Source organism: Canis lupus, chromosome 11, assembly GCF_011100685.1.
Source record: "Canis lupus familiaris isolate Mischka breed German Shepherd chromosome 11, alternate assembly UU_Cfam_GSD_1.0, whole genome shotgun sequence".
Classification (NCBI taxonomy): Eukaryota; Metazoa; Chordata; class Mammalia; order Carnivora; family Canidae; genus Canis; species Canis lupus.
In genome coordinates this window covers 16,547,812-16,561,634 of record NC_049232.1, presented here as the reverse complement: position 1 = coordinate 16,561,634, position 13,823 = coordinate 16,547,812, and the positions used below count along the sequence as shown (strand labels likewise).

Genomic DNA, 13,823 nt, shown 5'->3' with positions numbered 1-13,823 from the left:
TAGATGGGCTTAGCTTTCCAGGTGTTTGAGCCCGGCTTTCTGGTTTGGTGGTGTTGGGAGTTTGACTTAATGGTGAGTAGGGTATGAACGAACTCCTCTGACTGGGTAAAGCGGGGGAACCCTCCACACCTGGTACTAGCTTCATTTTGTGGATGATCAGCTCTGCCTGCTATACTTGCTTTGCACGCACTGCCGGGCTACGTGGCTCCCAGGGGTTCCTGCCAGCCTTTCTGGTCAGATGGGGTTAGGAGTTACACGCAGCAGAGGGCTGGGCTCCGGTTCAGTTCCCCTGCCTGTGTGGGGGGCAGACCAGGATCCAGGGCTGATGATGCTGTTGATAGGAGGACCCAAAGCAGGCTGACCTGCACCGTGCTGAGTTCCCTGGTCAGACTGTGCCATACCCTTGGTTCTACAGATGAACAAAACTGATCAGGACCACTGCTTGGGTGCTGCAGGTAAAAAGTCAGTTGGCCAAGATGACCGTGCTGGCTGTCGGAAGCCCGTCCCCACCTGCCATCATAATCAGATTCATTGTGGTCAAATCCTGCAGGCTTGCCCCCAATTTCTGGGAGTGGACACCAGACTGGGGGCTTCCAAGAAGCAACTCATAATGCTGGGGGAGCTGGATGTCCACCCTGGGATCTTTTCCCTACAGAGGAACCAGAGGTTCAGAGGGTGGTGGGGGTGAGGTCCACTGGGTGCAGTGCTACGCTGGCCGTGGGGGAGGGGCAGGATCGTCAAGCTCAGAGCTGCCCCCCTACCCCTTCTCAGGCGGTGGGCCTTGGTCTCTGTGGTACAGGGCTACTTCTGCCTCACCACCTTGTTCTGAGATTCTCTCAGTGGTGTCCTGGAATAGTTATTGATGGTTCTTCTTGTGAGGGACACTGAAGTCAGGAAAGATCTACGCTGCTATCCAGGTGACCTCACTAAAATATCTTAGGACATGAAGAATGAGTCAGGAATGGTACCACGCAGTGGTTCTCCAAGTGTGGCCCTGGGAGCAGAGGCCTCAGAATATTAAAATATATTTTACAAGGATGTGGTCAGGACCTTGCTTGAAGATTAGTTAGACAGTGAGAACATTTCTGGCTCTAATCCTAAAAATGGTAATCCAATGTAAACCTAGTTTCTGGTTTCTTAAATTTGGGAGCAGGATATTTAATTACCAAAAATATATTCTTACACCAGCAGCAAAGCCCAAAGCAGTACCAAAGACTAAAATGAAAAATACAGAGTAATAGGAGTGTTCTTAAACATGATGTTGTAAAATTCAAAGTATACCTGGGCAAAGTCTCAAGCTATTGTTTGAATTTAGTTGAATTAACAAATACTTACAGGATTAGCTCTGTACCCAGAAGTTCCTGAAGCAAATACGTAGGATGTTTCATAAGAGAGTGGTTTGGGAAGTGACACCCTCCACTTAAGCCCTTTGTCACATTCTCGCTGGGGTGATACTGAGGAAGTAGCTGAAGTTCTACTCCAGCACCTATTCAGTGATATGCATTTATCATTTGTTAGTTCCCTTTTTTTAATTCCTGCTTTAAATTCTTAGTATGTATTCATGTTAAGGATAATTTTAAGAATATACACATAAAGGAAATTTTTGGATCTTGATATTGGGCTTACTAATTTTGTTTCTCTTGCCCAATTTTTTTCTCCTCTAGTTAATTCTAAAACAAAGTATAAATTTAACAGGGCCTTTACTGGGTTCTGGATTGGTGTTTTTCTAGTGTACTGAAAACAACACTGTTTTTCTTTGGCAAACAAACAAACACCCAAATGAATATCTCATTGCAAAGTACCCCCTTGCCTATTAAACCAAAACAAAAATCTCTGCCCTGCGATCACAGGCTCAGAAGAGCAAATATAATAAATTTATTTTTTGTAAAGAAGATCCTTATGGAGGTTAAGGGTAAATCAAACTCTCCAGTCAAGACATCAAAGGAACACAGGCCATAACTTCTTGCCCATCACCTCCATCTCAAGAGTATCCTCTGCCCTAAATATTGAGTTATCTGAAGTTAAAGTTAGTCATTCTGGTATATTTGAGTGTTACCGTTGCACTTGAAAGATGTCTTTTAAATTGCTATTCTGTAAGAAGTGGTGGTAGCCAGTAGCCCACTGAGACAAAGTAATGTCGGTCCTTCTAATAGAAATTATGACTGAGCATTTAAAAAATCACTATACAACTTTGGGAAATAAATTGAGGTATTCTTTATTATAACATATTTACATATTTACAAAATAGTTTTTATGCAATACGTCATCCTGCATAGTATCTTAAGAATGAACTTCATATTCTGGGAGTAAAAATCCAAATTTCTTAATGATATATGCATAACCTGACATCTTTCGGACCACAAAATACTTTCAGTTTGGCTTCAGAGAACACAAATACCTGTTTAGAATTTTTTGTAGTCAAGAACAAAGCATATTCAACAACAAAGTAATTTAGTTGACACTGAGTATATTGCTAATTTGCATAATTTTGAATACACGCATATCCTATTTCCCTTAAATTTACTAGTACAGTTCTATTTGGTTTCTATTCAGTCATCTCAATTTTCTACCTCATTATTCCTTAAGACAAACCAGAGAATGGGCAAGTCATTGAGAGACAAGGAGGAGAAAACTAGAACTGCTTAAGTCTTTCCAACTGTGGCACCACTCTGGTTCCGGGGGACCTGACAGGCTTATTCACTGAAGGGTCCTGAACAGAGTCATCTGAGTTCCTTCTGTCAACTGAGGTTGATGCTACATTACTCGTGCTGCCTTTTTCCTGTTGTCTTTTGCACCACTTAATTAAAACACCGAAGTGTACATACAAGCTGAGAACATTCACTAAGTAATTCCCCAAGCAAAGAGCAAAGAATCACAGACAGGACCCCAAGAACAGTGATAAGAACCGTGTCAGGGACTGGTTTTCCTGAGAAGCTTGAGGGACTCGTAGTGGGACTTGCCCTCAGAACTGTTGGTGTGGGTGGAAGCGGGCAGGGAGGGGGATGGCTGGGTGCCCGGGGAAGGGGACCGGGCCTCGGGCTGACGGCTTGCATGTAGTATGCCCGCTCATTAGGACGCTGCCTGGCTCACACCGCCCAGGCACATACAGGGTCTGGAGTTCTTTCTCTTACCCCTTGTATGACAAATCTAAAAATGAAAAGATAAACACAAGGTGGGGAACACGGAGCTCATGGAGTCAGTCATGCTTAGACAACTTTCAAAGGTAACAGAGGGCCAGAAAGAGCCTGAGGCCAAAGCAGAGTGTAGGTTCATCTTTTCCACGCGCCCTTCCCTCACCTTCCTCGCCTGCTCACACTGTTCCAGGGAGCAGAAGGCTCGTCAGGTGAACAGGACTGGAAATTTACCTGGCTTCACACAAGCCATAGAAGAATTTGAGGACAAAGGGAAAACTGTCATCAAAGTGGATGTCCATGTTTGTGAGTCTATGAAAATAGCCATCAGAAACATCAACTGTTTAAGACTTGGTAAAATAAAAAGGTACTTTTTAAGGATCTTTAAAATTCTGTATAACAGGAGGGAGAATGTCAGAAATACTCCAAGTACGGGCATCCTTCATCCCTAATTGTGATTTGTTAGCAGGCCAATGCCATGATAAAATATGGTTAGGAAAGAGGAGCTTTTTAAAAATAAAGAATAAAAGCAAGTGGTACAGAAACACTTTTCTTTTATTAATCAGATAAAGTGTTGCACAAATAGCAATAAAAGCGGGGAGAAAAGCATTCTAGCCCTATTACACCACAGCAACTGGTTACATGCCTTTTCTCTCCTTCCTTTTAATGACAGACAAATCTGAATTTCACCCAGCAACCATACAGTGCTTGGAAATGAACACAGAGTTGTGAAATTAATGCTTCTCATCCTCAGGTAAAAAAGCAAAAATCAAGTAAGTACTCAAATTAATACGAAGCAAATGTTACATGTAATGACAGTGCAGGATAATAGCTTCAACACCCTTTATAAGATTGTGCTGATTAATTTACATATAAAGAATTGTATAGACAAGTAAATAAAAATTAAATTACATTTATGTAAGAAACTGTTCAAAAAGTTATATGAACTTGCATACATAGAGTCCAGAGTAAAAGACAAACTAATTAAATTTTGATTTATATAAATCCAAAAATGCTAAAATATATTATTTGGGGTTGGAGGGGGGAGGGAGAAGCTTTCACTAAATACAAACATGATGGACTAGATAAAACAGGCTGAATATTAAATAGTTTCACTGAAAACTTCCATCAAGAGTAAAGGCAGAATGGCACCAAGTTAGAAAAGCAGTGTTTAAGGCAATCTAAATATTAAGTAACCTTAATTAAAACAGGAGGCATAGAATCCCATAAATAACAAAGTAATTCCTCTGAAAAATGTCTGACAGTTGAGAAAATGAGTGGAAATAGGAATAATGGACATTGTCAGAGTTTACTCGGAAATATCGAATAGTAGTATATAAAAATAACCCAAATGCTTCTGATTTAAAATACACTCAAATCATGTGCCACTTAATTGTCACACAGCAATGGAAAATAAAACCTACTACTGCAGTGTTTCAGAGTATAAATCTGTGAAATGCCAAGTCTTACTTTGAAAAAAATCTTAAGATGTGTGTCCATCCATGGTAACAAAAAAAAAAAAAAAGAAAAGAAAAGAAAAAAGAAAAGAAAAAAAGAAATCACTCCCGTTATTTTGGCCCATGTGAATGAAAAATATGCATAGAAATGTCCACAGTCTCCCTGCCAGTTGGTGTCTGAGGATCAGCTGTTGAGCACACGGCTCAGCGTCACACCTGAGATCACTGATCACCTGCATGCACAGAAAGTGTTAGAATAACAGAGAGAAATCATGAGATAACAACGACACATGCTTTAATGAATTGTATCTTCCTAAACAACAAAATAATCAAGTACATATCACTGAGTTAAATGTCAGAGCACTTGAATTTGCACCTTACAAATTTGGTATATCAAATTGTCCTATAAAAATATTGACATATTTTTTTGAGAACTGCGGTACGTGAAATGACACGATCACAGCAAGGATCTGTTTGTTTTCATCTACTGGAATGACACCATGCCTTTCTAGCAGAGAACAAGGGCAGCCTACAGGCAAATTATCCAGACTGCTGCATTCATTGGAGCTCTCTACCCGGGGATGATACGATAATATCTTTACCGCCAAATTCCAAGTGAAGTCGTCTCAGTGTCCTGGGGCAGTCTTCCATCACACGGCCCGGGGGGGCAGGCGCTGCTTGTACATGCCAGCAATGGCTTTGGCTGCGCTGTAGATCATCTGCCGGCGAGACATGCCGGTGAATGTCATGTGCCAGTCAGTCCGGGTCACGTTCAGTAAGCTCTTTTCCAGGACTTCACCCACTGTCACCAAAAGGCCTGACCACCTCAGACTGTAGTCCTGGGGCGTCAGATTTTGAGCCTGTGGAAAAATGAAATTGGGTATGACTTATAATGCACTTTAAAAAATGAATGGGCCTAGCTCTAAGTGACATTCCAAAGTCTCTCTCTATGCTACTTTTAATACAGATGACGACAAACCAAGAAACACAGCTACCTGGGCAACAGAAGAATCAGAACAATACTGCCAACACCTCCTCTGTGGTAAGCTCATTTGGTGGTTCAGATGTCTTTTCAGTCTTAACTTAATGATGCCGTCTAACAGCTCAGCATCCAAGAGTTTAGATTCCAGTCCTGTCTGTGCTGCTTCAGGTTAATAGTAAAAGGAGTGCTGAGAGAGCGCACCTCCACCCCAACTCTTCCCATCCTTTTCCATGGTCCCTCCCTCATGAGTGTGCCCTTCTGAGCCTTCCCATCATCTGAAATTGCAATTTACATTTTTACTTGTGTATCATCTAGTCCATTAGACGTCTGAGGTTCTAACGTTTCATCAGTAAGTCTGACTTTCGTGTTGATTTTCCAGTTAGCATATCCCAGTTAGCTAAAAGTTAATAGTACAGTAGCTATTTTTTCTATAGCAAATACATTTCAATTCTACTGAAATCCTTTTTTCTTCTTTACACAGTTCAAACACGAACATATTAAATTGATTAGCTATTGCTTGACCCATCAGCGTGTACGACCCAGGGCTGTTTTTGGGATAAACGAATCTTGGCCAGACTATTATGTTTGTGATGTTAGGATTTACAATAAAAAATACACACATTTGGGGCAACCTCGGTGGCTCAGCGGTTTAGTGCCGCCTGCAGCCCGGGGCGTGATCCTGGAGACCCGGGATCGAGTCCCACGTCAGGCTCCCTGCATGGAGCCTGCTTCTCCCTCTGCCTGGGTCTGTGTGTCTCTATAAATAAATCAAATTTAAAAAAAAAAACAAAAACATACACTTGACCCCAGAACGATGCAGAGTTTAGGGACAATGACCTCCTGATGTAGCTGAATATCCACATGTAACTTCTGGCTCTCCCAAAACTTAATCACTAACAGCCCATTACTGACCAGAAGCCTTAGTGATAAGTCACTTAATACTGATTTTGTATGCTACATATATTCTTAAAGTAAGTTAATAAGCTACAGAAAAAAGTGTTAAGAAAATCAAAAAAACTGTCAAGTACTGTACTGCAAAGATTCCACTTCTAAGTGGACCGGTGCAGGTCAAACCCATGTTGCTCAAAGGTTGGTGGTATCTCTGCCCACCCTACCCCCTGCCACCTCCCAAGCTCAGGAGCAGGGAGAAAGGCTGCAAGTTGCCTAAATGACCATTGGCCAATGGGTGAATCAGTCATGACTATACAATGAGGCCTCCATACACACCCAAAAGGCCAGAGCTGCTGGGTTGTGAACATGTGGAGATGTAGGGATGTGGTGGGCTAGGAGAACACATGGAAACTCTGCACCCTTTCCCTAGGACCTTGCCCTCTACATCTCTTCCAGCTGGCTGTGCCTGAGTTGTATCTTTTTATCATAGTACTTGAGTAGAGAGGCTTCCTGAGGAGGGGGTTTTCAGAACCGATCTGTAGCAGGTGAGTCAGAGGCACAGTGATAAACTGAATTTGTCACTGGCATCTGTGGTGGGGGAGGGGGGCAGAGTTGTAGGACGGAGTCCTTATTCTATGGGATGTGATACTATCTACAGGTAGACAATGTCAGAATTGAGATGAAATGTCTCACACTTGGCTAGAACAGCCCTGGCTTGTGTAAACATGTAGCTTACGAAAAGCAGGGATGAAATGAAGAAACTTTGGTTGCTGAGTGGCCCACATGGTCACTACTGGAAGGGAGCAGCATCTAGGCTGTACTCAGTCAGTAAAGGTAAAATTACCAATGGATCCATCTCCTGGAAAGTTGGTTTACTGGACACATAAAGAAATGCAAACTATTAAGAAAAATGCCCATTAAACATTTGGTTGGTGTCATCTACCATAGCTAAAGTAAAATAATATGCTGAGGCTGGCCTTGATGCTTGATCAAGTTAGGGACACAAGTTGATGGCATTACAATAAAAATCTGTAAGGAAACTGTTAGGTTTGAATAGGCCTACATGCAGTGGTCTTCTTTTACCTGATTGCATTTTGGAGAGGGACACGATAGTCCACTGGAGGAAGTTTCCACAACTTAGTACTGTGAAACAGAAGGGATGTGAGTATGCCCTTCAAGTATTATTAACTGGACATGCTATATGAGAACCAGTAAGACCATCTGAGCCCACACACAGTGTGGAACAGAAGATGGTATGCTAGCAGGGACAAATTTTCCATGGCATAGCCTCGCATGAAGCTCAGACTGAGGTTTATGGCAAAAATCTGAGTGCTGCCCAGCAACATCTACTGGGACTTCAGAGTAGACTATTTCCATTTAGCATGTGTTTACACTTCCTAGTAGACATTATTAGGTAAAACTACCCCTTTCACTGAAGAATATAAAATTATTTTGAAATGTGAAATAACCAAAATGTCTAGGAAGGTGTTGGAGAAACACACTAATAAGGGCGGGGCAAGATGGCAGAAGAGTAGGGTCCCCAAGTTCCCTGTCCCCACCAACTTACCTAGATAACTTTCAAGTCATCCTAAAAACCTACGAATTCGGCCTGAGATTTAAAGAGAGAACAGCTGGAACGCTACAGAGAGAAGAGTCTGCGCTTCTAACAAGGTAGGAAGACGGGGAAAAAAAAATAAAACAAATAATCAAGTGGGGGAAGGGCCCCCCCGAGGAGTTGGGCTAAGGGGGGCAGCAGCGAAAGCCTCCAGGACAGGAAAGCCCAGTCCCAGAGAAGCAGGAACTTTTTTCCCGGAGGGAAAGGTGCTTGCAGGGAACTCGGGCAGGATCCCAGGAAGGGCAGTGGAGCCTCCAGGTTCCCGGGGTCACTAACAGAGGAAGTGTGCCTGGGGAGAGCACGGTAAAGGGCCGGAGCGCACGCCTGGCAGGGCCTTGGGAGCAGCTCAGGCAGTGGCTCTGGGCAGAAGGAGCTGCACAGCCTCGGGAGTGCAATTCCAGCAGCACAAGCCCTGGATCCCAGGGCACCAGGTGGACACAGCACACAATGCTGCACTCCCCTCGAGACAGGCAGAGGCTGGAAGGGCACAGTACAGTGAGGATGTTCCTGCCACAGGGCGCCCCCAAGCTGTGCAGGTCTGCACCCCCCGCTCAGGGAGCATCCAGGCCAGTGTGGACTGGGAGCTGAGGTAGTTACTGCAAGATCGGACTCCAGGGCTGGAGTGGGGCCACCAGGGAACAGGGGCCTCATGGGGTAAATAGCTCCCACCGAGCCCGGCACCTGGCAGGGGATGGGGCAGCTCCCCCAGGTGCACACACCTGAGAATCAGCACAGCAGGCTCCTCCCCTAGAAGACAAGCTGGAAGGAGGGGAAAAGCAATTTCTTGACCATGCAGTGCTGGGAAGCTCCAGGGGAAGCCGTGGGTTTTACAGTATATAGAACCAGAGGATATCCCTCCTTGGTTTTTCTTTTTGTTCCCTTTTTTTCCTTCCTTTTTCCAGTACAACTCGTTTTTAGTTACTCTGCACTGAGCAAAATGACTAGAAAGAACAACTCACCACAAAAGAAAAAATCAGAAACAGTTCTCTCTGCCACAGAGGTACAGAATTTGGATTACAAGTCAATGTCAGAAAGCCAATTCAGAAGCACAATTCTAAAGCTACTGGTGGCTCTGGAAAAAAGCATAAAGGAATCAAGAGACTTCATGACTGCAGAATTTTGATCTAATCAGGCAGAAATTAAAAATCAATTAAATGAGATGCAATCCAAACTGGAGATCCTAATGCCCAGAGTTAATGAGGTGGAAGAGTGAGTGACACAGAAGACAAGTTGATGGCAAGGAAGAAAAAACAAAAGACCATGAAGAAAGGTTAAGGGAAATAAATGACAGTCTGAGAAGGAAGGTTCCAGAGGGTGCCGAAAGGGACAGAGGTCCAGAAAGTGTATTTGAACAAGTCATAGCTGAGAACTTCCCTAACTTGTGGAGGGAAATAGGCATTCAGATCCAGGAGATAGATTCCCCACCCTAGAAATCCATAAAAACCGTTCAACACCTCGACATTTAATAGTGAAAATTGCAAATTCCAAAGATAAAGAGAAAACCCTTAAAGTAGCAAGAGACAAGAGATTCCTAACTTATATGGGGAGACTATCAGATTAACAGCAGACCTCTCCACAGAGACCTGGCAGGCCAGAAAGGGCTGGCCTAAAGGAGAAGAACATGCAGCCAAGAATACTCTATCCAGCAAGGCTCTCATTCAGAATAGGAGGAGAGATAAAGAGCTTCTAAGATAGGCAGAAACCGAAAGAATATGTGACCACCAAACCAGCTCTGCAAGAAATATGAAGGGGGACCCTGTAAAAGAAAGAGGAAGCCCTAAGAAATAATCCACAAAAACAGGGACTGATGAATAGGTATTATGATGACACTAAATTCATATCTTTCAATAGTAACTCTGAACATGAATGGGTTTAATGATCCCATCAAAAGATGCAGGGTTTTGGACTGGATAAAAAAGCAAGACCCATCTATTTGCTGTCTACAAGAGACTCATTTGAGATGCCTACAGCCTGAAAATATGAAGGGGTAGAGAACCATTTGCCATTCAAATGGTCCTCAAAAGAAAGCAAGGGTAGCAATCTTCATATCAGATAAATTAAAGCTTATCCCAAAGACTGTAGTAAGAGAGGAAGATGGACACTATATCATACTTAAAAGATCTATCCAACAAGAGGACCTAACAATCATGAATACTGACTCCCCTAATGTGGGAGCTGCCAAGTATATCAATCAATTAAAAACCAAAGTTAAGGCATACACTAATACCAGGAGACTTTAACACAGCGCTTTCTACAAATGACAGGTATTCTAAGCACAACATCTCCAAAGAAACAGAGCTTTATATGACATACTGGACCAAATGGATTTCAGATATTTACAGAACTTTATATCCAACGCAATTGAACACACATTCTTCTCAAAGCCACAGGGTACTTTCTCCAGAATAGACCACATACTGGGTCATAAGTCAGGTCTTTACTGATACCAAAAGATTGGGATTGTCCCCTGCATATTTTCAGACCATAATGCTTTGAAACTAGAACTCAATCACAAGAAGAAATTTGGAAGAAACTCAAACACGTGGAGGTTAAAGACCATCCTGCTAAAAGATGAAAGGGTCAACCAGGAAAGTAGAGAGGAATTAAAAAGATTCATGGAAACTAACAAGAATGAAGATACAAGGGTTCAAAATCTTTGGGATTCAGCAAAAGCAGTCCTGAGAGGGAAATACATCACAATACAAGTATCCCTCAAAAAACTGGAAAAAACTAAAATACACAAGCTAACCTTGCACCTAAAGGAACTGGAGAAAGAACAGCAAATAAAACCTACACCCAGCAGAAGAAAGTTAATAAAGATTCAAGCAGAACTCAATGAGATAGAGGCCAGAAGAACTGTGGAACAGATCAACAAAACCAGGAGTTGGTTCTTTGAAAGAATAAGATAGATAAACCATTAGCCAGCCTTATTAAAAAGAAAAAAGACTCAAAAATCATGAATGAAAGAGGAGATCACAACCAATACCAAGGAAATACAAACAATTTTTAAAACGTATTATATGAGCAGCTATGTCAACAAATTAGGCAATCTAGAAGAAATGGATGCATTTCTGGAAAACCACAAATTACCAAAACTGGAACAGGAAGAAATGGAAAACCTGAAAGGACAATAACCAGCGAGGAAATTGAAGTAGTCATCAAAAACCTCTCAAGACACAAAAGTCCAGGGCCAGATAGCTTCCCAGGGGAATTCTATCAAACGTTTAAAGAAGAAACAATACCTATCCTACTAAAGCTGTTCCAAAGGATAGAAAGGGATGGAATACTTCCAAGCTCGTTTTATGAGGCCAGAATCACCTTGATTCCGAAACCAGACAAAAACCCCACCAAAAAGGAGAATTACAGACCAATATCCCTGATGAACACAGATGCAAAAATTCTCAACAAGATACTAGCCAATAGGATCCAACAGTACATTAAGAAGATTATTCACTATGACCAAGTGGGATTTATCCCCGGGATGCAAGGCTGGTTCAATACTCGTAAAGCAATCAACATGATAGATCATATCAACAAGAGAAATAACAAGACCCATATGATCCTCTCAATAGATTCAGAGAAAGCATCTGACAAAATACAGCATCCATTCCTGATCAAAACTCATCAGAGTGTAGGGATAGAGGCAACATTCCTTAGCATCTTAAAAGCCATCTGTGAAAAGCCCACAGCAAATATCATTCTCAATGGAGAAGCACTGGGAGGGCACTTGAGCACTGAGTGTTATGCTATATGTTGGCAAATTGAACTCCAATAAAACAAAAATTAGAAAAAAAAAGGATGACAATGCCCAGAAAAGTTGCATTAATATAGAAATAGTTTATGTAAAAGATCATGATGCCTAGAGAGACAATCATAAACGCGGCAACTCTTTTCCCCTAGGACTCACTTTGAAGCCACGGGAAAAGCTTTGAGAACCAACTGCCATGTAGACAGTGTCTTGTGAACAACTCTCAACAAAGAGCTAGCTGCTTGGTTTGCAGATGGTAGTTCCAAGGTGAGTGGACAAGTGTGTCTGGAAGGCCACAATCCTGATGGAAGAAGGTAAAAACAAATGAGCTCTGTGTGCTGAAATGCACCCTATTTTTGCAGCAGTGGTAGAAAATACTGACTCAGGGGTAGTGGCCAATGGTCTGGCCACAGGGTCAGGCAGGAAGGCGTAATGGAAACATGACCTATTAAAATCATGTCCATATGGAGCACAGCCTTGTGGAAATCAGTCTGAGAATCTGAGGGGTACAATGAAGTAGGACACAATCCCAACAAAACTTCTTCCGGCTTTGGAAGGTGAGTGGAACAGACAGCAGACACCCCTGCTTTAGGTGGCCACCCAGGTCCATAATACAGGAACAGAATAGAAGATATTACACCAATGTGGATGGCTGAGCATCATTTCCCAGAGCAAGGAACACACCTGACAACTCAAGTCTACTTTGATGGAGAATCACAATGAGCAACTGAAACCCAAGTTGTCTAAAATGGGGCAGATGAAAGCATACAGTAGGTGCTAGCTTACATGACTTCAGGAACATGAGTAGGATGGAAAGGAGTATGGATACTGGACAGATCCCTCTACTTCCCTATGGATCTGGGTCAGGAGGGTAGGGGAGGATGACAGTCATGACTAAGGATGAGGATGGATGCCAGGGAATCCCACCATGTGATGAGAAGGCTGGAACTTTCTGTTGCTCCCCAATGACTTGAGGAGGGGTACAGGTGGGGAGAGGGTCTGGAGGTTGACCCAATCAACAAATACCAGTGATTCAAAAATGCCTATGTGACCAAGTCTCCATAAAAACCAAAGGGATGGGTTTGGGAGAGCTTCTGAGTTAGTGAACATGACAGATTTGTGAATAACATAGGGTTCAGAGGGCATGGAAATTCTGCCCCCCTTCCCCAAATGTCTCTTCCACCTGCTATTCCTGAGTTACAGCCTTTTATAGTAAATCTGTAATCTAGTAAGCATGTTTCCCAAGTTCTATGACCTGCTTTAGCAAATTAATTGAACCCAAGGAGAGAGAGAGGGTCATGAGAATCTCTGGTTCATAGCCAAACAGCTGACAGTCTGAACTTGCGAATGTCTGAAGTGGGTAGTGGGGGAGACAACATCAGATCCTACAGATGCAAGACTATCTGAAGGTATATAGTGTCAGAACTGAGTTGAAATGCAGGATACCCAGCTAGTGTTAGAAAACTGGTGGCATACAGGGGTAAGGGAACAGACTCCCTATATTGGAATTGGTTCTAGAACTCTTTGTAACATTTTTCCAGTACAATTCAAGATTTTATTAATTGTACCACTGGTTTTGACATTTAGCTTTGAAGTGATAGTCTACTGTAATTCGGGGGGGAGGGGGTTAGGCTAGTCCCATAAAGTAAAATGGAAAACTGTCAGTGAATAATACTATTACATCAACAAATTAGATGAAGCGGCTGATGGTCTAGGAAAATAAAAATTGCCATAGTTGATTCAAGTATTAGGCTGAACCACATTAAATTGACTTTCTGACTTCAGAGAAAGCAAATATTGTCAGTTTCATATGATTCAACCTAATTACCTCAACAAAGCAGATGGAAGAATATTCCATTCTGAAAATATTGATGAAGTTTTCCACTTTATCAACATTTCATATTGAAATGAATTTAATGTTACCATCTATAAATTTTTCTGTACTTTTGAAAGGAAATTAGAAAAATTAAGTAAAAGGTTCAATAAGATTAAAAAATTC

At 42.3% G+C, this 13,823-nt stretch overlaps 1 protein-coding gene across 3 annotated transcripts in view; it reads right to left on the bottom strand.

The window, feature by feature from the left end:
• Positions 1–2,199: 2,199 nt before the first annotated feature.
• Positions 2,200–13,823, bottom strand: part of PRRC1 (proline rich coiled-coil 1) — a 42,049-nt gene continuing 30,425 nt past the window's right edge. For 2 of the 3 annotated variants that reach the window (XM_038552037.1, XM_038552038.1), the window contains exon 9: positions 2,200–5,448. In XM_038552037.1, the coding sequence (XP_038407965.1) occupies positions 5,239–5,448 (210 nt within the window). In that variant the 3' untranslated portion in view covers positions 2,200–5,238. The remainder of the gene's footprint in view (positions 5,449–13,823) is intronic. The other variant, XM_038552039.1, reaches the window with a different exon arrangement.